General features: G+C 46.6%; 1 protein-coding gene across 2 annotated transcripts; it reads right to left on the bottom strand.

Moving 5' to 3' along the window:
* Nucleotides 1-616: 616 nt before the first annotated feature.
* LOC117898429 (muscarinic acetylcholine receptor M3) lies at nt 617-26,125 on the bottom strand. 2 transcript variants are annotated; one of them, XM_034807821.1, is made up of 5 exons: nt 25,793-26,125; nt 4,278-4,599; nt 3,775-4,214; nt 2,783-3,709; nt 617-1,918 (listed from the first exon to the last, which is right to left on the bottom strand). In XM_034807821.1, exons 2-5 carry the CDS (start codon nt 4,379-4,381, stop codon nt 1,158-1,160), a joined length of 2,232 nt encoding a protein of 743 aa, XP_034663712.1. In that variant the 5' UTR covers nt 4,382-4,599; nt 25,793-26,125; the 3' UTR covers nt 617-1,157. The 2 variants fall into 2 exon arrangements, with proteins under 2 accessions (XP_034663712.1, XP_034663711.1); XM_034807820.1 differs by having other exon boundaries at nt 617-3,709.

Raw genomic sequence — 26,125 nt, 5'->3', positions numbered from 1 at the left:
ATGTATGTATGTATGCATGTGTGTGTGTGTGTTTTCTGATGTTGCACAAATTGACATCTATAGATGTATGCTTATGTATATAGTATGTATGCAGCTATATATGTATGTATATGATAGATATATCTATGTATTACTCATCATGTATATCTGGCCAATCTGGGAAACTTGCTTAGCATATTTCAATAGACAATTACGTGGGTATGTATGTTTGCTTGTATGTATGCATGTATGTTTGTATGTATGTACCTTTAAAATCGTATATCTTTCTCCATTGAACATTGAACATGACGTTGATATAATTATTTCCTAAACCCTAAAACGGCAATGCTTCGTTAAGCTGTAGTAAAAACTCTGACAAGATGGTCTGTAGTTATTCGATGCATTACCGTTTTGGGGATTACCGCACCCCTTTTAAGGTTAAATTCTCCATCTTTCTATACTTTATTTGGTTTCTTGGTTACATCTTTCATATGTCTGATTATCATTGATATTTCTCGTGGATTTATGTCTGAGGAAAAAAAAAACAAGACCTCTGCAAATGGGGAGCGGGGATATGTGTTTTGTAATTGTGTTTGTGGGTTCTAGTCTCGTGTGTTCTGTATAATATTATCATCATTATTATTATTATTAATATTTATTTATAGATATTTTTGTATATTGTAGTTCTATATGGTATGGTTTAGCATTAAAATATTTATTGTCTAAAACATTTCGCCCCGAGCTTAGTGCCACTCTACACCTAGATCTATACCTTTTCCCCCAAAATATCTGCCCCCAATTCTAACTAGCACACACCTTTGGCTACTTACAGATAACTTTGCTTTCTCCTTCTCCTTCCACATTTCTAAAACACCGTTTAAATTTAGAATTCAATTAGTGTTTTCCTTGCTAATATTTCTACTCATTTTCGTGTGTTCACAGTCTGATTGGATCCACGGAACTTCGGTTTAGCGGAGCACTTCCAATAAAAGTATTCGAGCTTAAAGGTCTACGGAGGTTCTTGTGTTTTGGGTTTCGGTTTGGGCTCAAAACTCTCGGGGCTCACGAGAGCTTTGTGCCGTGTTTATGTTTGTATTTACAGGAAGTGCAATGCTAAACGGATCCTGGGAATATATACTGTGGACTCACCATATTATTGAACGGGGGACTATCCCAGCTTAGGTCATGTGCAGATCCCCCTTGAGGATGCGTGTAAAGGTCTTCTTGAACTGCTGGTTGGCCAGGGCGTAGCAGAAGGGGTTCATCGGACTGTTGGCATAGCACAGGAAGTACGAGAACATGTACAGGTGCTCGTTGGTGCACGGCGGATTCCGGCAGAATCCCTCGACCAGTGCCAACACATGGTAGGGCGTCCAGCAGGCCACAAAACAGCCCAAAATGAACGAGATCGTGCGGAACGCTTTGCGGGCACGATTCTCGGACTTGGACTTCTGTCTGCCGCCTCCACCCAGCGCCAAGGGCAGGGCCTTCTTGCTCTTGAAGTGCTTGCCAATCGAGTGGATGAAGGCCCGCTTGCTGGAGCCGCGATTCGAGATGCCGTCGCTCTTCTGTTGCGTCTCCTCCTCCCGATCTCGTCTGCTGCCGCCCGCCAATCCACCGCCTCCAGAGCTGCTGGTGGTGCCCGAGGTGGAGGGCATCTTGTTGGTGTTACTGTCCGAGGTCTCACGCTCCTCGATTCGCTCCAGGGCAGGAGGAGGGACCGCTGCCTGAGTTGGTGTCGCCAGCGCCTGCTGGGCCTTCACCTTGGGTGAGACCGGAGGCATGGGCGAGTACAGAATGGCGTCCTTGCTGCTCGTCTCCATGGGACTGGAGGCCCTCCGATGCGGACAGTCGGCCAGCAGCTTGCCACTGGGCACGTCCAGCAGGCAGATGGCCTCGATGCAGCTCTCCCGCCGCACCTTTGCAAAGTCTTCGATGCCTGTGTACGAGACGAGAAGACGTTTTTCAATGGCAACTGCCTCCTGACTTTCACTCTGGTTCTGACTTTGATTCTGGCTGTGGTTCAGGCTTAGGCTGAGGCTTTGGCTTTGGCTTTGGCTGGGACTCTGGTTTTTGTTCTGGTTTTTGTTCTGGTTCTGGCTTTGGCTTGAGGTGTCAGCCTTTGGGAGATACTTGCGTGCGGGTGGCGGTGGTGGGAGGGCGGGATTCGTTGGTCTCGCGGAGCAGCTGATGGTGGTGTCATTGGGGGAGGTGTTGTTGGTGATGGTGGCCAGCATGGCGGAGCTCTCGTCCATGTATCGCAGCTCGGAGTTGTTGGTCATGAGGTCATAGGTCATGGCCAGCTCGCTGTTCCCCGAGCTGTTGCCGAACGGACGATCCGAGTAGTCATCAGACAAGGGAGTGGGACACTGGAAGGCATCGGGCGGCGGCAAGATGGCCTGCACGAGTCCCTGATGCACCTCCTCGCTGGGCACCTCGATGGGGGCCAGGTCGACGGGCGACAGGGGATCGTTGGTGAACTGAGCGGGGGAAGCCTGGAAGTCAATGAGGCGATCATGCTCCGCTATCTGGGACAGAGTGGAGCAGGAGGTGCGCTTGGGTCGGTCCAGTTGGTGGTGTTGGTTCTGGAACTGGTTCTGGTTCTGGTTCGGGTTCTGGCTGTGGTGCTGCTGGTGCTGCTGATGGCGAGCAATGCCCACCTCTTCCTTGCTCTGGGCCCGCTGCAGACTCGTTTGGTGTGTCGGGTGGTTATAGTGATGGTGGTGATGCGATGGCGATCGCCCGCCCATGGAGTGCATGGCCTCGATGGACTTGGAGTTGGTGGTGCTCTTTTGCAAGTTACCTTTGCCCCGGGTGGCCAGTAGCGCGGCCTGGGCACCGAACACCAGCCCGATGGAGGAGCGCTTGCGCATGTTGCTCAGCTTCTGCTGGGTGATCAGCTGCTGGGCCTGGTTCACCGATGACTCCTCGTCCGAGTCGAAGGCCGGGCTGCTGGACCGTTCGCTCTTCTCCGCCTCCACGGCATCGCGCTTGCGCGCCTCCTCGATCTTGGCCGCCGATGCGCGACGCTGCTCTGGGGTCATATTTTCCACCTCCTCGGCGGCCTGGGCCAGCGGGTTGGCCTGGCCCGAGCCGCTCAGGCGCTTGATGACCGTCGTACAGGCGGCACTGGCGCTGTCCAGATCCGTCTGACCGCCGGCCAGCTCCACCTTCGTCTTCAGTATCTTCTCCTCGATGACTCCGATGCCGGCCGCATGTCCAGCCATTCCGGACATGGCCCCGGCACTGAGCGCCACCATGGACTGCATCTTCCGCTGCTTGGCCTCGCTGCGCTTCTGCATGTCGTACGCCGTCTTGTAGATGCCCGCGTACAGGACGAAGAGCACAATCAGAGTGGTCCAGTAGTAGCCAATGATCAGGGCCGTGTTGAAGATGGGATCCTTGAGGAACTGCACCGCGCACTGGCCCGGCAACAGGTCGCGCTTACCCGTAAAGTGCTCCCAACCAAAGATCGAGATGAAGAACAGCAGCGCCGGGATAATCCATGTGATGGTTACCATATAGATCACACGAGTCCTCGTCCGCCAGCTGCGGTACTTGGCCGCTATCTTCACCGAGCAGTACCGATCGATGGTGATCAGCAGCACTGTGTACTGGGACACCAGACACACCGTGTAGTCCACCGACAGCCACAGATCGCACAGCACTGGCCCCAGGTCCCAGTAGCCCTTCAGCACATAGATCGTGTAGAAGGGCATCGAAACGGTTCCTGTTTTCCAAATTACCATTAACATAGATCTAATATATCCTTGAGAATCCCTTGGGACCACTCACCTATCAGCATATCCGTGGCGGCTAGCGAGGCAATGAAGTAGTTGCTCGGCTGTCGGATATTCCTGTCCACGATGAAGGCCAGCAGGACGAGGATGTTGCCACCCACAGTGAGAATGATGCAAATAGCCAGACAGATGGCAATGAAGATCGTCTGCCAGAGGGCAAACGGCGGCAGCACTGGCACCAGCACATTGTCCGAACTCAAGTCCGTGTCCGTGGAGGTTCCACTCCCCGCCGAGTGGTTCTTTAGGCCCAGAGTGTTTGTGTCGTTGACATCGAAGTTGCGATACCATTGCAGCTGCTCGTTGGCCGACCACGAGCTGAAGTCGATGCTATCGCCGTAGATCTTGGTAGCCTCCAGGAGGCGCTTGCACTCCGCATGGTCCAGGACCCGCTTGAACAGGAGGCTGCACAGCTTCTCGCGTTCCTTATTCAGACCCCTGAGGGAAGAAATTAGGAGGACATTGCAGGATGGGGTACTCTAGAGGGGTTTAGAGACTTACCAGTCGGTGATCCATTTTGATTTGATGGTGTAAATGGAGTCCGTTGCATTGCCCAGCTCGTCCTCTCCGCCCTGAAGGCCCGCCGACTTGTTAAGCGAGCGCATTGTGTCTGCTCTGGTCCACTCTCTCCACTCTCCACTCTCCTCTCCCCACGCCACTCTTCAGTCCCCTCTCCGCACTCCTCCCACCAAGATCCTTTGTACTCTCGATGGAAATTTCAAGTAATTCCTCCGTAATGTGCTGTCGTCAGTGGCTCTTGGAATGCTTACATTGCCTTCTCGGACTCCCACGTCTTGTCTCCAGTCAGCAGCAGGTGCAGCATCTGTAAGAAGCAACAAAAGCGAGGTTCTTGGTCTTAGTCTTGGTCTCGGTCTCGGTTCCCATCGTTGCTTCCGCTAAGTTTAAACTAATTTTGCAACCGTTAACTGGCAACCGGCGCGAGGTCGGGCGGTAGGAAACGGCCGCGGCTGGCAACCAATGCAATTTGCTTGTGGCAGTCGCTTCCTGCCTGCCTGCCGCTCCGACGGCCAGCCGTCCGGCCGCCCAGCCGCCACTTACCTGCCCACCCATCCTCGGCCTCATTATGTTATGGCATGATTTGCTTATGCTCCAGCTACTTGATTTTCAAGCACCCTTCGCCATGTCTTGCTCTCTGTGTCTTGTATTCTGTGATTACACTTGACATTTTAGATACACTCGCAGAGGGCATAGAACATCAAGCACCCAAAGACAGAAACACTCTTAAATAACTAAAGACTTCTATCTACTTGTCAGGGTATCTGAAGCTTCGATGTGCCAATGCAATCTTTGCTTTGCTGTCTTTTATTTAGGTCTAAATATTCACAGGAAACGAAAACTTTCTTCCGCTGAGGTCACTCCGGCCAGAATGTCCGTCCGCTCCAACTTCTTGACTGTTGCATTTGGCCCAAGGAACTCAGTGAAATTGTTTGGTGTTATTGTTGCTGCAAATAACGTTAGAGGAGGCAGAGAGGTGGCACAGGCACTGAGCACTGGGGGGCAAGATGCGACTCCATGAAACGTCAGTGCAAAATTGAGTTTTCAAGTTTTTAAATATAATTTCAAACAAATCGATAGGAGGACAAACTTTGACAGAAGCAAGCAGCCTCGCAGCTCTGTCTCACTGTAAGTATTTTGCAGGCCAAATTACCCAAGAGACAATCGAGTTATCCGTTGTTGCAAGTGTTGCATGCCTTTAGGAAGGACTTAAATCACGTTGATTGAGTGGAAATTGAATTAGGAGGGGACAATTTGTTTTCATTTAATTCCCAAAACATTGCCATTGAGTTATCCTTCTGCACTCAAAAAGGAATCATGGCACACGGGATGGATGCACTCTATTGTCCGTTGCTGCTTCCTTAATCCGTCAACACATGCGACAATCCTTGGCTGACAGCTGTCAAGCTTTGTCCTGCTCGCTTGCTCCTTCCTCAATCCCGCCAGGTCCTTCCCAACCCAAATCAAACCAAGTCCCCAATTTCTATGCTAATTGAGGGCTATCCCGGGTGTGTGTGCGGGTTAAGCGCTTTGATTGCGTGAAATACTCTCCAGAAAGTGCCCAAAATATTGAAGTGGGTTCACTCACATAAAGGCCATCAAAAAGGCTTTCGAAAAAGACCTGAACTGAGTCGGGACACAAGCGGCGAGCCAAAGGTGTAGCTGGGAGATTGCTCCTGATGCGAGGTATATTTAGATATGGATTTGATTTATTTTTGGCTGTGGCTTACCAAGAATAACTCAATTGGGAAACATAAAAGTTTGTTGATTACTCATTTAATTGAATTTCCATCAACGTAGAAACATTACAAATATCTAAGATAGATTGATGGCTGTCAAGGAGGATATTTCAAGGTGTATGCCCCACAAATGGCATTCACATTTGATACCCGTTTGCGTAATGCATAACCAATAATTTGCATATTTGATCTACATTCGATAACTTGTACCATTCCCCATGGAGCCATGTACTTTATTTGACTTTGTGCCAGTCAAATTCAATGTTGTCCAATAAGTGTTCGATTATTTCCCTGTTGTCTGTTAACCGACTTACAGCTGCTTCATCTCGCCTTTGTGTGTCTACGTCTGCCATAGCTACAATATCTCGTAAGCACCTTGCATCGGGTTGAATCATACTCCTGGGAGTACTCCTGCACCGCACTGGAACAACATTCTTGTGAAGTAATAATCCCTCTTAAAGGCCTTAAGCCTTTGTCTATCTGACCACCATGTTGGATGGGGGCTGGGCCTCCTACTCTTGCTTCCGTTCCCGCCACTTCAACTTCAACTTGAACAGAAGCCAGAGATGACCGCACGGCAACAGCAGGGAGATCAAAGTGTTGATCTGGACGGTGGAAACATTAAGCTCTCCAATGAATGGGGCGGGGCCTCTGTTGCATTCTGGCCTCCGCCTTACCCATACATATATGTATGTATGTGTGTATCTGTGCAACCGATGACAGACCTGTGCTGAAAACAGTACCAAAGGATAGAGGACAGAAGAACGATGGGTGTGTGTGTGTGTGGCAGGGTGGCTCTGTGTTCTGGGTAGCATGCCGTTTGCCTTGTTCCGTAGCACAGTTTTTGTTTGCGCTGCCTCAAAGTTGTCGGAATTCCTGGCGTGCGCGCTGAAAGTGAAATATGTAAGCAATGTGTTTGCCTCAATGGGTGGGCGGGTCGACACAGTGGGGCATTGTGGGGGGTTGGGAGCTGCCACCAAGGCAGCGCCTTAAATCAGCAATTATGTCGCTCATAGCCAGGTGTGCTTAGGGGTGCACAGAGGGGAGAGAGAGATAAAAAAAGGAATTGTGATTTTGAGTCTTTTCTTGATTCTCTCCGCCCACCGCTCAAGTAGATAAGATTTTCATTTTTCTCCTTTCGCTTGTTGCCATAATAACCCGCTTTCCTTTCCTTTGCCATTGTTGCTTTTTTGCTTTTAATAAACTTATTAAATGTGGAAGCCAGCCGTTGTCCTTGCCTCCAGCTCCTGCCCCTCCTCCCGCTGCTTCCTTTGGATTTTCCTCTCAGGTGCCATACCTTTCGGTGCTTTTATTTGGCAAATAATGAAAAGTAATTTAATCAAGCCAACAAAAGGGCTACCTACGAAATTCATCAGCAAAAAATAATAGAAAGTCAGGCGGGGCAATCCTTTGCCTTTGCACAGGCCAAATGCAAATTTGATTGGCACTCGTGATTCGAGCATCAATTTTTTTCCCAGCTTCTGTCCTCCGGCATGAGGGTGCCCAAAGCTGATCCGATACTGGGCTGCTCGGTTAATTGTCCCACGGCCTTGGCACAAAGACCCCAGAACAATTTTTGGTTGACGTTCTTCAATCATGCGCTAATATCCGCATCACCAAAGCTTTGACTCGCACACACAGTCACACCCGATGGCAGCACCAACCACAACCCCAACCCCCATAGACATCATCCCTTGGCAGAGGTACATAAGCCTGGGACTGGGATGCTGGTTTGTTTGATTTTTCCTGGCATTCTAGAGCGTCACAAGCTGTCAACGGCACTGGCATTCTTTTGTGCCAAAGCCCAGGCCGCAGAATATGAATTTGACAGCATTCCATCTAGTGGACAAAGGGAAGCGGAGCCGTACTACAAAATCAACTTGCGAAAGTTTTAATTACAAAAGATTGGGGCTCTGGGAAATCTCTACTCTGCTTTATTGCTTATTTCCCAGGAAGATTTTCCGATGAATGGCAACAAATACTTTTCTTTTCAAGCAAAATCTTCATCCAATTTAGTCAATTAGTCAGACTTTGCTATCTTGCTGCGCTAAGTAATAAGAAACGATGAAACAGAGAATGAAAGTCAACAGAAACCACATCAAAAGGGTTGCACATTTTTTTTCCAGCAAGAAATTTACTCACGGTTATATTAAAATACTTTTCAAGGAGACTTTCACTTTGGTTAAGCCTTTCCTCTGCGCTTCTCATTAAAAGCAGCTAAACGCATAATCTGCTTGGCTTACTGCACTCTCAAAACAGCATCTCGGAGCAACAGCCACGGGAAGGATTCACACGCTGTTGCCATCTAATCCGAAAGATTTTTCGCTCTCATATGGCAAATCGTCCGGCGACTTGTCAGAGAGTTTGCTTCCAGCGGCATTCCGACACTTCACGTACCAAGTGTCGTTTACCATTTTGTTGATGTTGGGTTCCTTTTATGCTTTTGCTATCTGGCTGCCGGATATAAAAGCAACAACAGATTGCACAGCAATAAACGAGGCAGTGTGTGTGCTCGAACAGACATGAGTTTGCAGCATGTAGCAAGCAGCCTGGCCAAGTGTGTGGTGCCCACAAAAGACAACGCTGAGTGGCCTGGGGCGAAATTTTTGCCATTGGCACTCGTTAAATTTGCATGTGCATGCCGCACTCGTACATGGCTCTGTGCGAGTGTGTGCACCACAGTGTACCTGTTTGTGCGAGTAGTGAGGAGCAAAGTAAACGCGCAACAGTCTCTGGCAACGATTTGTGGTCTTTTCGTGTCTTCAAAAGAGTTTCTCCACCAGCGGAGGAGGCAAAAGCAACCCAACCTTAATTTGGCATGCAGCAAGCGTGTCAAGGACAAGTCTGATGCATCCACCACCTACGCAGCTCCCCTCCACAGTCATTGCTGGCACTGTCCTATCAGCTCTGAACCGACTCCGAGCTCGTGCCGCAGAAATTGAAATTGCCCATGCGAGGCGGCTGCCACCAGACAATCGACGGCAGCGCGGCGGCCCCAAAAATTATTCATCACGTTTCGCGTCTCTAATATTTATTTAAAATTTTACTTTGATTAAAATGCGCGTGCCAAGTAGTTCCTTGGGAGTCGACACGACTGCCAGAAAAAGAAGCGAGATGTTAATCTATATGAATTAAACAGAAGCTCCGAGAAGCGGTTGTGGTGGAATAGAAGTGGAAGTGGAAAGCGAGAAGCTTGGAACTACTTCAACGTTTTGTAATTAAAACTTTTACAAGTTGATTATACTCTAGGACTCCTCCGCTATTACATACATATACCAAGCCGCCAGAAAGCCCTGCCGCCCACTCATTTTGCTGACAACTTCAAATTGTGGAGAACAAAAGAATTTCATTGCCGTTGACAGTTGTTGATGCTCTCAGTTAATATGAAAGGAAGCGAAACCGCTCCCTCACACAAAGACTTTAATGTGTGTACGGAAATAGAGTATTCTGTGGTCGACTCGCAGTGCTGAGTGAGCATCTGGGGTAATATTCATTTCTCTTTCCTTCAATTTGCCCCACTGCAATAGGTTTTTATGATTATGACAATGATAATACCGTAATCGTTAGGCGTTGCCTTCTGGCTTAATGCAACAACTGCAAAATGCGTTTGGGGCGACACTTGCAACAAATTGCCCTACACAAACACAACACAAATACACACACACACACATAGAGAGCCTCACTCGCACACAAACTATGAGCACAAACGATTCGAGCTGAAAATTGCTTGGCACAGTTTGTCGCATTTGCCTGTCCTTGTGCCAGCCTGCCTTTCTCTGTCATTTAGAGCTCATTTCATGCGAAAAACGAAACGGAATTTAAACAAAAGGCAGAGGCAAAAGGCAACGGCAAGGGCAGTGCAGCGGCAGCGTCAGAGCCAACAGTGGCAGCTACTTCCGTGTGGCAGCAGCCATAAAATGACAGAGCAAATGCCTCCTCCTTGGTCATGCTCCCTTTACCTGCCGTCTACTGTAACCTCCTCCTAATGAGCTTGATGCGTTTTTGATGATGCTGCTAGCTGCTGCTTGCTGCCTGCTGGGTGCTGGATGCCCGGTGCCTGGCCACGGCCTGTCGCACTAATTGAATGTTTTACCTGTGCCCCCGACGCTGCGTATGCGCAATGTGCAGCTGCCCAGTTAAAAGTTGACTTTTATGAGGCATTTTCGGAATACACAATTACCGTGTACAATTTATTAATGCCATTAATCATGCAGAGCCGCAGCTAGGGAGATGCTGGAGCGGCGAAAGGAAGGTGAAACGGCGGGAGAGGTCGTCTAAAGTTCTTCCTGCCTTGTCAACGACTTTAATTATGCTGTCCTGCTGGGCCAGCCTCCCTGGCCACCCAGACGTGCTCATATTTTATGCTTTTATAAGCGTCCTCCTTCTCATACATACATATACACATTTACATACGTATATATTCTGTGCTACTACATAATTCTGCGTGCTAGGTTCGGCCTTGCTGGGACTCTCTCCCTCACTTTCCCGCTTTGCACTAGACAGCAAGTTTCCCGCTGACAAAATGCTTCTGTTATAATGAATAAAAAAACTATTCAAAACTTTAATGACAAAGTGTTGTTGCTGCAGAGATAAAACATGTAATTAATGTTAACCCTGAAGCTTAAGGTTTAACCATAAAAAGTATAATAAAATAAAATGCTGCACATATACAATTATTTGATTCTATGTTGTTTAGTGTAATTAACACTGAGGCTTTGTTAATCGATAAGCGCTCAATTAACAGGTCTTAAAGGCTTACCACACCAGACCAGACAGCCCCAGCGCCGTCGGAAATTTTGCGTGTGGCATGCCCTAACCCTAACCATCACGCCGCAGCCCATTCAGGGGCACTGGGAGCCCTGCTGGACAACCATTTTGAAGCGGCAAACAGCTGAGGCGTAAATTGATTCAATGAGCTTAATTGTGCTGACATTTTTATGTGGCATCCATCGATCGATCAATCGATGTGAAAGCGAGTGTTCCTGTGTGTGTGTGTGTGTTCTGTGTCACTGTGGCACGCAACTGCACCTCTCTCTCTCTCTCTCGACCTCGCACCCACAGAGCCAGAGTCCCTTCTGTAAGCCTAATTTATGCCGTTGCATGGGCCGGGAATTGAATATGACAACTTTATAGAGTTCAGTTTATTATAATCGCATAAAATAGTTGACGTGCCGGGGCAAACGAAACGAGCGTCGGGAGGACAGCGGCTGAGTCAGTGCCTGAGCTTGAGCCTCCTCCTCTCCCGGGGGTGCGACAGACGAGCGCTGGAGGAGGAGGAGAAGGAGGAGGATGGGCTGCCTGCCCCATTGTTGTGCGTCTCATGCATCTTTCATGGGGCAGTGTTAATGTGCCTGGCTCTCTGCTCTTGGCTCCGGCCCAAAGTTTATGCAACAGATTTATGAATGCCCAGCTACGTGGGTGAATAAGATACAGCTGAAGGGTTTCCCAGGCCGCGGCACAGTTGGCAAGGTAGCGCCAAGAATTAGTTGTAATTATTGAAGAAAGGTTTCAGGTAATTGTTCTACTTTATATATTTAAATATAATGAAAACTTTCCGATTTCTAGTTCAAAGTTTAAATGGCTTTAGAATTAGTTTTCTCTGATGCGCTGCTTAGTCCTGAATCATTTGAAAACTATATCAGCTTTTGCCTCCACTGTACGAGTATGCCGCTGATGAAGATAGCTTTGCTCAGAGTTGAGTTCTCAACGGTGAAAAGTTTTCCTCTAATTGTCAACTTCATTAGCCAACTAACTGCTGTCCCTCTTCCCTGTCTTTGTCTCCGTGACAGACTTCCCCGACGGAGTGACCTAAGGTCAGATGAAAAGTTTTTACTCTTGTTAATTAAGTGCAGCTCAATCTGATGCTGCTGCTGCTGCTGCTGCTGATGGGGTACATATATTTCATTCATTCGGTTAAGTCATTGGCAGCAGTTGTCCCTGTTTCGAATATTAATGGCAGAGGCTCTCCTCCCGCTGCCGAATCCAATCTGAGCTGCTTAAATCCGTTTATCGCGTTTATTTTAGTTTTGGCTTAGTTTTGGTATGACAACTTTGGTTTGTCGGTAATTATAATTGGATGGGGATTAATTACATTGGCACTGCAGTTAAATTAATTATTTACAATTAACAGCTGCCGAGTGGCCTTAATTGCTGCCGAGTGGCCTGAATTAATGCAAATCCAACAAATAGTTCCATACGGCGGTAAAGTAGCAAAAATATATGCAATTGCATTTTTAAATAAATGTTATATTTTATACATGCCATCCTATGCACACAGAGTGCTCATTTTCACTGCGCTGGTGTGTGTGCAAGTTGTTTTTTATGTCTGCGCTCTATTTGTGTTTCCGCTGCTGCTTTGTTTGGCTTTTCAATCAGAGCTCCGCCAGCTCATTTGCAATTCTGGTGGAAAATTATGACGGACGGATGGAGGAGCCAACGTAAGGACTAGTTATTAAAATCGATCTCTTCGGGAGCAGGGTATGATGCTCTTTATGTTTGAGTATAAGTATCCCTATTCGCAGGCAAGTAAATATTTGTTGCACTCTTCTTAAACGATCTTGCATGTAAATCTCCTAAACCAACAGATTTCGAATGACATTCAAGCTCCGTTCTGTGTACACTGCACACAGACACTTGCCGTGTTAGATATGAAAACTTTGGTTGCTGTTGCGGATGGCTGTTGCAGCTACAATTGGTGTCGTGCGGCTGCATTCTGATGACTTTGCATCGCGACAGAATATCTATTCAGGCTCAAAAATGTAAACAGTGTTGCCATTGCAATGCATAAATTATTCTAAACAATAAACAACAACAGCAACAGCAACCAGCAAAGCAAAGAGACAGAGAAAAGTAAAAGTATTTTTAATTTAAAAAAATCAACGCGTGAGGCAGCAGCTATTAAAATAGTCAAAGCTTTTGCCCTAAACGAACGCTGAATGCTCTTCGAAATGTTCTCATGGTAGCTTTAAGTTAAATGTAAAAGGAAACACGGAAGCTTCTAAGGGAGAAGCAGCCGTAAATGGTTTTTTCTTCTCCCATGCCATCCGAGGGTTTTTCTGTGCTTTTTTTTTTGTGGGTGGGTGTGGGGTTTTTGTACAAAATGCTGTCAACGCATTATGTAATTATGGATGTATCAAATTATGAAAAATGTGCTCCGTATTCTGGTACGTGTTGTGGCAACATTTTATGACTGTCTGGGCGTTGTTGTTGGTGTTTTTGTTGGTGTCGCCGTTGCCGCAGCGAATTATGTGACAAAAACGCTTCAGTAAACAGCAGACAGATAAATAGATGGGGCACATGCCACAAAAAACACAAAAACACAGAGAAAGGACACAGGGATGCCCGACACGACGACGAGCAAGGAGTAACCAGAGTGGGTTGGGGGGGGCGGGCGGAGAATGCTGGTAAACTGGGTAACCAGAGAGTCTTTCCCATGGCTGACACGTGAGTCTCACAGCAAGTCCCCAGTGCCAGTCCCAGTGCATCGTTAAAGATTTATTTAGAAATTTTCAGCGGCCACCGTAAACCGCAGCGGGTAATTGTCCATACTCGTATGTACGTTATGTGTAGTGCCTCTCCACCTGTCTCTCTCTCCCATTCTCTATTCGCTGTATTTCCCCCCTCCCTGTGTGTGTGTAGGAGAGTAGGGCTCGAGAGCACTGTCAGCATTGCTTACTTTTATGGTAATAATTTCAGTTTGTGGCATTAAATCAACGGAAACGGAAATGTAAAAACGTGTTGCCAGGAAGTCATATTTCAGCTTAGACAAACGCGTAGAAGAGATGCAGGGAAAAGCGATAGAGGGAGAGCAGAGATGGAGCCTGTGATAGAGCAACATGCAACACTGTTGTCAGCATTGGTCCGCCACTGTGGAGCCGACTACAGCGCATTAATTTGGTTTTACAACATGGCCACACATAAAAATGAGAAATGGCTGACACACATGCTGCTGCTGCTGCCAAGGCAAACACACAGACACGCAGCCACACAACTGCCGAGCAGGCAGGGAGACAGAGAGAGAGAGAGAGAATGAGTGAATGAGCGATAAGTAGAGGAGCATCCAGTCAGACAGCAACTGCCATCAACAATATAGTCGAAATTAGCGCAAAATGAATTATAAATGTTGCCCTAATAAAAAGCTAACGCACAAAGCAACAGCCACAAAATAAAGAACGAAGCGGGGTAGAAGAGTGGGGAGAATGAGGAAAACGGAAGAATGCTAACAAAGTAAAATGTGTGGAATGTGCAACATCAAAACAGATGCTGTACAGGATTAGATTGGAGTCTCTATAAAGAAGAAAAATTTCACTAAAAACAACAGCAAAAGGAAATTTGTATGTGCCTCGTACTTTGATGCTGCAAATAGGAATGTAAATAAATATCTATGCATATTATTATGCAGAGATCAGTAGAGAGAGAGGAGTTATCGGTTCTGCCATCAGAAGAAATTCAAATTAGCTAGTTGCAATATGAACAAAATAAGGTTATATCTCCGTCGAGCGGTATCTTTAGCTTTGTCGCTGCTTTATGAGCTGCTCAAGGGCTAATCCCGACACCAATATCAAGCTTAAATCTCGCCTAAAATCTTTAAAGCAGATGTCAGTCTCCCATTGGGCACTCGCACTCCCGATGCCTGCGACTGCTGCTCTTACTGCTGTGGCAATTATCACATCGTGTCGCAGTCGTCCCATTCTGCGTCGTTGTCCGCCCACTAGCAATAATAACCCTCGCACCATCACCCGCACCGAAAGTGAAGCAAAATGCTGCAAATACGAGTACAACCAATCAAACCAGCAGCAGAACGATGCGCCCCACAGCACCCATTTTAATGTGCGCACGACTTAACCGAAGGCGTCGCAGGGAGGGAAGGCGGGGAGCAGAATTGATATTGGGTCCGTCTCTGGGTAACTTCATGAATTTTCTTGTGTTTTCAGTGGGGAAACAGCAGTAAATTGACATAAAAACCAAATTGTCCATAAAAATGTATTTCCCTTTAGCCCAGCCGGGAATATCCCCCAGCACAATTTCTTATTCTCTTCGCTTCTGTTTCTTTTTTTGCTTTTTTTTTTGGTTACTGTTCCGTTGTTCCTTTGCCTTTGCCCCGATGCTTATCGATAAAGTTCAATGGCAGCGGAGAGCTGCTGCGGAGCGAGAGCTGGCTGCCGGAATTAGTTTCCTGTGTGTGTTTGTGTGTGTATTTGGGCTTGGGGGAGTCCCCCGGAACGGTTCCCGTCAACAATTTAATCAGTTCATCGTCGCCCGGCCACAGCAAATCTAAAGGATTTCGTCGCCCTGCCCTACCGTTTCTTTGCTTATTTTTCCCCCGTTCCTTCTGTTTATTTTGACACTCTTTGGGGGTCGATGCTTTTTCTCTGGGGCTTGGCTGTGGCTCTGCACCATTTACACAAAATAAGCTGGTTTTAGTTTTGGTTTTATTGGCCACCTTCAGCCTACAGGAAATTAAAAGCCATCTGGCAATGTTTCCATTTCCTTTAGCCAAAGACAGGCAGAGTCACTTCATCATCCTCCGCCACATAATCGATATTATGCTAATGCCCTTCTAATTATGACTCATTATCGAAATGAACTCAACACACTTCCCATCACCCATCATCATTATCATCGGCGTGGTCTGCTGCCAGCCAAAATTTCATGGGAGACCAAATAAACCATAATTTGAAGATGGATATTGGAGAAGAAGTTTGGATAGGCAAGCCTTCACACAAGCTTTAGGTTAGGTTGGATCTAATTTGATACGGTGTTAAAGTTGCCATTGGATAGAGTCTCTCTTATATCGGTACCTATCTCATCGTTTTGTTTTTCGACTCCTGTCAACGTCCTAATTGTTTACCGTCTTTCTACGTGATGCTTGTTTTTGCTTACTTGTTAATTATGGAATCAGAAAGAACCAGATGCAAAACTCTGCATCCCAGGAGGAGACACGAACTTTTCCTGTCTCCATCTCCGGTACAGCGTATCGCATCGTCCTTATGAAGCGTCCCCTGCCTCCTCCATTGACGTGTGTGGACGTTTGAATGGATTTTTAATAACATTGTCAGGGTGACACAGAAATGGCGTCAACATGTGCACAGCCACCGACCCTGACTGTGATTATCACTTGGTCTCCCCTTCGACCTACAACCTACCATCATCCTGCGAGCATATCCCTCTGACACCATCACTGACCATCACATGGCAGCAGATTTTTTGTTTGTTTGCTTTGGTTTTGGTTTTTTTCCGGGTTGTTTGCCCTACGCCTGCTGTTGCTGCTGCTCTTTTAGCCCGGTCAACAAGCTCATATTGAAAATGTGGCACTGGCACTCTTTTTTTTCCCTCGATGGTTCATCCTTTTTCGATGGCAACTAATTTCAGCCTGATGATGATGATGGTGCTGCTGATGGGTAGTGCTCCACATTTCATAAGCTTTGATGGCGGGTAATTTACATGGAGCCCGGTCGAATTTATTGCCATGAAATAGGCCAGCAGCTACGAGTGTAGCTGGTCAGGCGGAGATTTATGGGCATGTGAATGTGCGTATGAAATGAGTTAATATTCTCCCGGTAACGGCTGACTTCTCGCCCCCCACAGAACACAGAACACTCTGCCGTGCAAAGTGTGGTATATTCATTCGCTGAATGTATTCAAACGGGGCCACTCAGTGGAAGGATGTGCCACGGTCCGACTGCAGATAAAGCCAAAAAAAGCCTCTGTGTATGTATATTCCAATATACTGCGTCTGGGTAATGAAAGCAGAAGAGAGTTGCCACAGCAACAGCAGCACAGCATCAGCATCAGGCAAACAAAAGCTGCAGAAAACAAATAATCTCACACTGTGCTTTCTGCTTTCTACTTTCTTCCTTCTGTGTTCTGTGCTGTGTGTTTGTCTTTTCCTTTGGAAGAGTTCTCTTCTCTCCGCTCCGGCTCGGCTCGACTTGGCTCTTATCTGGCTGCAATGCCTGCCTGCCGTGTGGCATGGCAGCCTTTTTGTACGTTTACATGAGGCAGCCACTGCGGCAACATGTCGAGTTGTTGCCAAGTAATAATAACAAAGGGCTAAGACACAGCCGAGCCCGAGTACACAGGCTTAAAAACTCATTGACACGTTCCACAAGCGTCGGGGGCCAACACTTTTAGTTTCTCTGCTGCTCGCTCTTTATTTGCCCTAAGCCATTTACTTAGCCACACTCGGACAGATGTCAATACGAATCTCTGAGTGTAAATGGATGCTTGACTGGAGGTTGAATGAATAAATGAATAAATGACTGAATCCATGCACGACTGACTTTATGCCTTTGCCTCTGCTCTGCTCTGCTCTGCTACAAGCGGATGTTACATCTGGATGTTACATCGGCTTTGATGTCGGGGCAGCAGTGCGTATGAGCGACTCCGAATGTGCATTTAATTGCATTTCGATTTGCAATTTTCCAAGGATCTGTGCATTTGCATGCCACACACACGGATACGCACGAATTCCACCCACCCACAGCTGCCATCGCCGCCAATCAAGGGCTTCCGTTTGCAAACAAACCAAAGATTCAATTAATTTATTATTGATAAGCTGTTAACGATGTGGGACATTCGATTATGGTGTGTGGCAGCTGCACCTCAAACCTAATTACACTCCTGACGTGCTCATGGACAGGGCCAGCCGCAACATTGCACAGACTCCAGAGCAGCCCAAACTCAATTGTCTCTTACACTGCTGGACACTTTTCAAACAAATATTTATTTCTCCTCCGTTGTTGTCCAGCAAGAAATCATATTTTATTGAAAAGTTAATTAAAAACTGTAACTCGGAAATGGGAGCGTGGGCAGGCGTGGCTTTGATTGGCATAAAAGGTTTTAATAAGCATAAATTATGAAGGGTCTATAATCAATTCTCCACGTCATTTGTTTGTGTTTGTGTTCTTGTTGTCTGACCAACATGAAAATTGCTTGCGGCACGCAAGCATATAAAGAGCGGAAAGTAAATGTGAGAATAAACCGAAGCTGGCAACACCCTGAGCTGCGATGCAACGGCAGATTTTTCAAAAGTCTGTCATCCAGTTGCCAATGAATCAATGATTGAAGTAACATTTAGTTAAGGTAACTTGGAGTAGGTATAAAGACTAATAATAAAGAGTAAATAAATGTATTAAATTCTCTTCTTCGAACATGAATCTTAGTTCAAGCTTTCTCCCTTCTACTCCACATTCTAAATATATTCCAGAAAGGGTAGCAGCTGCTTGTCTGAGGTCATTGGGACCAGGTGCAGCGCAGAACTACCTGCGTGGCTCTCTCCATATAGCCAGATATCCAGATATCTAGATAGTGAGAGGCAGATAACAAAGCTTAACAAGTGCCCGACTGTTCAACCAGTTGCAACTGAAACCCGCTGAAGTGAGCCAGCCGTGTAATTATATTCGGAACCAGGCCGAACTGACTGACTGACTGACGGACTGACGGACTGGCTGAGTAAGTCCTGCAATTAGCAGCGCACATAACTCATCCGTCACGTGGCACCGACAAGTGCTACTGCTGCTGCTGCTGCTGGCTCTCACCTGACTGAAAGTAAATGCAATTTGTGAAGTGAAATCGGTTGTACTTGTTAAATTAATCTCTTTCTCTGTCGCTCACTGCCTGCCAGAGCCAATTTCAAGCTCGACTTACTCGACTTGCTCATCAGCCATCCCATCCATCCATCCAACCATTCATCTAGCCTGCACTCGAATGTCTGCCACAATCACTGGCATTCTAATTAAACCACAGCTAATCATTAATTAGACACATTGAATGTTTTCTTCCGTTTCATTTATTTTTTTATTTTTTGTATGGGAAAGGTATGTGAGGGAGGGTGAGGCAGGGGCCCATTTAAGTTCTGTAATCGCAACAACTTTCTAATGCCACAAAAGCCAAAAACAAATGTCGCTTTTAATTATGTGCCTGGCTAGGATTCGACAGCGTACACTTCGCAAAAATGGTGGGAGTTTCTGCTTATGGGCTTATCTTTGCACTGCACCCAAGTGTACTCTTTTTAACTGATTTCTCTCAGTGTGTGCGGCTCACATTTAGCACCTCAAGGCACGCCACTGGCCACACCCAAGGGCAGCCAAGGATTGGTCTAGGTTCTAGGCGACAGGAGGTGCAGAAGGAATAGCTGCCGCTGGGTGTGCTCAAGGCTGGAGCCAAATGGCTCACCACCTGGTTAGACCCACAACACCGACCGACCGACAGACCGACCGACGGACCGACCGACCGCACAGGGCCGAAGCAAACCAAACCGAACTGACGTGCGATGATCGACAGGATGTCTGCCCGAGGGTGGGGTGCTGGAGGTGCTACAGTGGGCGCTAGAAGGGGGAGGGGTGGCTTATTTATAAAACGACCTTCGGGCAAATCAAATGCAAAACTTTTATGCGGCCAGCGACACGCGTTCGCGTCCGCATTCGCCTGCTCATTAAAGGTCAAAGCCGATTTGTCTGCTCTAGGTGTGTTCGTCCCTCTCTGTCCTTGGGTGGTGCTGGAATCGCGACACCCGCCCACCCCATACTCCCGCAAATACTTCGAATCACATATACAGCATATACTTTTTTGTTTTGTGGCAGGAAGAAGCTTTTTGAATTGTTTGGGCCCCCTGCCCCCTGACGAGCGGCTCAATAAACATAATTAGCATTTTGGCACTTTACGTGGCTCAGCCACTAATGAATGACTAGGCGGAAGCAGGCGCCACAACAGTGGCAAGGAGGCAGAGTGATAGGAAGTGGCAGCAACTTCAATTGCTCTTATTTCTCATGCAAACTGTGGCAAAGAAGTTGATTAAAAATTCAGGAGCAGCTCAACTATTTGACAGTTAGGGCTCAGCGCCATCTGTGGGGCAAATAAATAACACGGTTAACTGTGCAAAGGCCACACACAGCAACGCAAATAAACATGCAACATAAACACACACACTCACATGGTGGAATGACACTCATAGCGAGAGAGACAGGGAGAGAGAGATGTATACAAGTGTCACTCGTGTGTAGCGCACTCAAAAGCCAGCACTTGGCAATTGCCATGTTAGCACGCACGCATACCGTAACAGGCAGGCAAAAGGGCTACTCACACAGACACATTCGTATACACACAGAGTGTCACACATGGCGCATACGTGTTGCCTGGTCGAAAGTGCCACTGCCAGCCCCGTCTGTGGGGCCTCTGTGCCGCAGAGTGTAATTAAATATTTTACAGGCAATCTACATTCTTGAGATAAACTCAACTTTATAAAATGTGGCAGAGAGAGAGAGAGAGAGAGTTGGAAGTAGCAGCAGCAACCACAATGGGGAAATGTTTTCAAAACACCAACGACAGAAAAATGGAAAATGCTAAACAAGTGTGGAGAGCCCATATTAAAGCTAACGAAGATGGAATGCTCTTAAAGGAAGGTTTGTGTCGAGGTGTCAAAGATAATTGTGTGTTAGTAGTTATAGTCACACTTTTACTCTCATCTATTGCAAAAACTTTAAGTAGATTTTTTTAGTTACTTAAATCTTCCTCAAAGCAATCAATATTGCTTAAATGCGTGACAAAATCAGAGAACTCTGTTGTATATCAGGATCAGGGTTAAAAAGGACAACATCATAAGATACCAGATTAATGTTTGCACCACACACACACACACTCGCTCACTCGCACCACTCTGAGGAAGATTCCGCTGAGGCTGCAATATTTCGAGGGCTCGTCCTGGACCCATACGCCTCACGTACATACGAATTTTTGGGGGGCATAATTCGTTGCTGCCGTTGTGGAATTTAGATTAGTGTCATTTAACTTTTTAAATTTACAAATGTTGCATGAAAAGATAATCGGCTTGCCCTTGTGCGCCCAGCAGCCACAGCAGACATGGGATCCGGACAGGGACATAGTCATGGGCAGTTTTGTGGTTCTTGCCTCTGCCTCTGTCTGCGTTTGAATTGCGGCATTGTAACAGGTTTTGAGGCATGCTTTGGGTTTTGTGGCTGCCCAGGCCAGACCAGGACTGGCCGAAACCGGAGCTGCTGGCGTTGGAGTCCTTCCACACAAATAGGATTCCGTAGTCTTCCACCCATGAGGGAGCTCAAGCCTCGCCTCCCGCTCCATCATCTCTCCCTCTCTCTGTCTGTGTGAACCAGAGCGCGTGTTGGTTATTGCGCTTTGAGGCTGTAATTTGCGAATTGAAACTGTCAGCAGGAAAATGTCGTGCGTGTGTTTGGATTTAATAAGCAAATTTTAATACTGGAATGTCAAAGATTGATGGGCGGAACGACAGCAATCCCACCCCAGCAGCTGTAGATGGATTTCCTCTCCTTACCCATGTTTGCTTTTATTGGACCTTCATTGACAATCAACTTGGAATTTAATTTGTTGGGCCTCCTGCCGACTGCCGTCTGCAGTGGCTTGCGAGAGGGGGTGAAGCAGAACAGCTAATCATTTTCCCTTTACAAATTTAATTAAAACTGCATTTGCATTGGAATTGCTGCGTTAGTCTTTAATGGTCTTAATTAATAAGTTATGTCTCCTCCATTCCCCAGCTGAGCAGCAAGTGGGGAGGGTAAAAAGGGGGCTAAACTGCTTTTTAATTGCCTGATAAAAGGGGTTAGGTTGGGTGAGGGCCAGCAGCCGGTCTGGCTCGAGAGGGTCCAGGGAGAGATGACCACTTGAGTTGGCCTAATTGGCTGGCCAAGTGCTGGCTAATTTCGGCAGAACAAGCTGCAAGGCCTGAATGTGGTGGCCCATAGGTAAGCCAGAGTAGAACCACAAGTACCACAAGCGTCGGACTTATTTACTTTGGCTTAAATATGTTGGGTTATGGGAAGAGGAGCGACTACCAGGACTACCAGGAGAATTGTTGAAGAAATTGTAGCCTTAAAGCTGCTGAGGCTTACAGCCTCTCCCTCTGAAGCACTCTCTTCATCCAGCTCTCTGTTAGCCGTCAACAGTAGGGGGCAAGGCGTGGCAGTAGCGAGTTCTATCTGCAATGTTTTATCCAAAAAATGCCAGGCAAGAGAAGCAGCTCAAATTGTGGCCGTGCGTGCGCAAAAAATTCCATCCATCCATCCACTTGCAGCGGGAAAGGGTTACGCCCAGCTTTGGACACTTTGCTGTCGGCTGCGTGGCATATTCACACACACACACACACACACCCATGCGGAGGCAGTACAACACCAAAAGCAGCGGAAACGGAAATGTAAGAGCGTGTTGGAACAGAAGTCCATAATTCTGCATTAGCAACAGCAGCAGCAGCAGCAACAGTAAGAGAAACAGTACAAGCAGCAACGAACATCGACAGATAACAGACAGCAGTTCAGTCACATGTGAGCACACGTGATAAGAATTTAAAGATGAAAACACAGGTACTACAAATGTACCTGTATGTAGATGTGCAAAATGTAATTTAAAATTCACTCATCAAATGAATATTTGAAATGACAGAGGGAGAAGAGCAGAGACATGTGCACAGCCTTTGCGCTTGCCGAAAATGTTTGAAATAGTTCAGATGCCACAGATTATGTAGCAAGTATTTAATACACTTAATTCGAAATTGATACACGACAAGACAATTAGGGGAATTTATTGAAATGTCTCTGAATTCAAAAATTGAGAATGCAAAGATGGCAGGGAAGCACAGAGAAATTCCTAAAACCCGAACGGAGCTAAGAAGGAGCTTAGGTAGGATGAGAGAGCAAGAAGATTATATTTATAATTTGATTGGATGGAATTTCCCACAATTCACTGCACAGGATTGAGGGAAAACATATTACATTTCAATGTAATCATTAAAATGAATTATATTTCCAATAATATGATTTGAGTTGATTAAAAAAAGAAGGAGAGAGATAACGAGAGGCCTTTTTGCTGATCGTTTGTCCCAAGAATTTACTCAAAGTTCGCAAGACCCAAATCATTGACCTTGCCAAGTTTTACCGTCTCAAACTCCAGCTACAGCCCGTGTTTGGTTCCCCTTTCCTGTCGACGCTTGCCATAAGTATAATTAGTTTTGCATTAACTGGGGCGTAAAACTAAACTCCGACACAACACACAACGCCCCCCAGATCGAAGGCCTTTCTTAGCCTCGACCAACAGAAAATCATTAAAAATATTTGCCTGCACGCGCTGAGCCGCCTCGTCATCCAATCAACCATCGACATCGCCACCGACAACGCAGTCCTCCCCTCGCCCAGCACCACAGCTCCTTCACCATCACCAGGCAAAGGGAGAGCCAAAAAAAAGAACCCAATTTGGGGCATAAAAATTGTTGCTTACTTGGCAAAGATGTTTATCACACCGTCGGGTGGCTGGATAAAAAAATAGCTGGGCAGAACTGGCTGAAGATTCCACGGCAACCACTGCACAGTGGTCCAGGAGAAGAAGTGAGCCTGGGATTTAAAATGTATTCAGATAATCGAAGGAAAAGCGAAAGAGTAGCCCACAAATGAACAAAGGGGAAAACTACTTCAGATACATTAGCACTTGGGCAAGATAAGAGCAAAGTCTATTGTCCAAAGAGAATGCAGATTGATTGCGATATGATTTGTAGGGTTCTCAGTGGGAAGAGCACGTAATCATATTGGGACTGTTTAAATCCCTTTCAGCCAATGTACCCCCATTTTTTTGCTATATCTAAAACCACTGTGCTGTGGCTACTGCGGTTGGCAATGTAAATATTTTGCCATTTGGGCTTTCTCTTGGATTAGTTTCATTTATTTCATCATTTGCGCGTCGCACTAAACGCATGCAGCGCCTTATCCTGTGTCCTGTCTTCCAGAGCATTGGGTGGTCGGCGGTTAGTTGGTTGGTTGGTGGATTTTTTGGTGCAGGGCCAGTGGCACTGGCTGTGGCTTCGCCAGTGGGGGGGAAAAGAATTTAATCAGGCCGCTGGGGACTGTAAAGCGCCGCCGCCTGCTGCTGCCGCAACAGAAATGTAGGCCCTGCCCACAGAAAAGCAGCAGCAAAAACACAGAAATACACAAATTTCCTTGAGCGTTATACTGGGAATGTTCCTCCCAAAATGATGACGATGGCGATGGCTGTGGCGATGACGAGGTCCGCCCGCCAAAAGGAGGAGTCTACTAGTGGAGTTGGCCCCGTTGCCATTTGATTTCCTTTGGCTCTTTCTTTTTTCGCTTTTATTATACGTTACAAGTGTGTGAAGTTGTAATTTAAGTGTGTGTAGAGGAGGGGCGCTGACACGCCCACCCGGCAGCGGCATTTGGCTCCCATTAAATGGCGCCTGCAGGACATGGCTCGAGGGTACATTGATTTTTTTTTCATTCATTTCATTTTTTCCTTTGGCATGCCTTTAAAGAACATTCCTGTTATCCTCGGAAATCATTTTCAGTTTCAGTTTCGTTTTGATTCCATGGGGCTTAGCCGTTCAGGCCGCCAACAAAGAGAGAGCGGAGAGAGAGTGGAGAGAAAGAGAGATCCCATCTCCAGCTGACACTGACGAGTGTCAGCCACATGTCCCCCCCATAGCCAGGCGATTGACTTGGCTCAAGCGTGGACACAGCTGGACACCGATTGGGAGGGTCGTCGGAAGTGAAGCGGGCACCGAGCTTATTGGCTGCTGCTGATGGACCACACGTGTCCATGGGCAGGACATTCCCTCCTCCAACTGGCCGGATACTTGGTCGAAAGTTTTCAGCTAAGTTTAAGCTCAGAATATGTCTTTTCCCACAAACATTCTAATAATAAGGTGGTAACATTCACTCTTCTTATTTAAAAATATCGGTCATCCTAACCAACTTTAAGATATATTCTCTGGCAAAATCTCTACTCATACTGGATTCATCTCTTCTTCCATCCCTTGCACTTTCGTTTAGTCTTACACGTTGGATATTTAATCTATTGGTACTTGCAAAAATTAACCAAAGGTCGAACTCGTAGAAAAGTGGTTCATGTAATAATGCAATTTTTTGCTATAAATAGCACTTTGAAACTCTGAACTGAATTGAAGCCATAATAATTGTTTTTAACTATGGTTGAACCCAGCTCCAGTGCTCCAACACAAAGCCTCTTATGCAATTTGAGTACAAAGAAGCTCGAGTCTCGTAATGGTTACCATATTGCGCTCAACTTTTTTCATAATAGTGCTCAGGGAAGGGAAGGGGCTTCATCTGGCTTTAGAATGTTTGCCAATGCAATTTTGCAATGTTTGAATGATTGAATAATAGAATCAGGAAAATGTATCCGCTCTGCTGCTGAAAGGTTAAAGAACTTTTCCCATTCTCTCCTACTTGTACCTGTTGTGGCACTATTTACTTCTTCGCTATTATGAATAAATTACATTTTGCACGGGAAATCGTTTAAATAATTGTATTACCCTATACATATTTTATTTACTCTTTCAATACGAGTATTTACAAGTATTTAGTTTAATGAGAACACTGGCGTGTGCACTGGCGACTTTAAGCCAGGTAAGTCACTCGGACCGTTGGCTGAGGGTGTGGGTGGACAATTATTTTTAGCCCATTGTGTGTATTTGCCTCGACGCGGGCCTATTCTGGGCCAACTGTCTGGGTCTGGGTGGGCAATTTAGCCAGTGGTGTGGGTGTTTCGGTGGCACGGTGTTTGTGCTACTGGATTCTTTGCCAATCAATATTTCACATACTCCAAATCGATACGAAGTGGAGTGTACGAGGTGTATGATTGATCTAATTGATAGCCAAGATTGATGGCTCAATCTCAGTGCTGGCTGCTCTTGCGGCAAACAGAGTGGGTACACACATATCTCTGAGTGACCAATAAATTTCAATTGCAACTTACATGAACGACGGCACTCGGCTCAGACACTGCAGCAACAGTTGACAGCCAGCCGCACGGCATCAAGTTCAGACCTGAACTTCGAACTGCAACCGCAACCGGATACGGATATGGAAATGGCAACTTTTTCTCTGTTATCACGAAGAGTTTCTTTGATTGTCGAATTCGGGAAACACTATGAACTGGCTAACTGGCTAGCTGGACTTCCGTTGGAGCACGGTTCACTGTCGAACCACAACCACATCCACATCCACCAGCGAGCGAGCGAGCGAGCGAACGACGAGAACGCGACTTGGCAGTCCAAAGGACGAGCGTGGACTGTGACAGTGCGCTGGT

Source organism: Drosophila subobscura, chromosome O (assembly GCF_008121235.1).
Source record: "Drosophila subobscura isolate 14011-0131.10 chromosome O, UCBerk_Dsub_1.0, whole genome shotgun sequence".
NCBI classification, from domain to species: Eukaryota; Metazoa; Arthropoda; class Insecta; order Diptera; family Drosophilidae; genus Drosophila; species Drosophila subobscura.
This window is presented reverse-complemented; position numbering and strand designations above follow the sequence as displayed.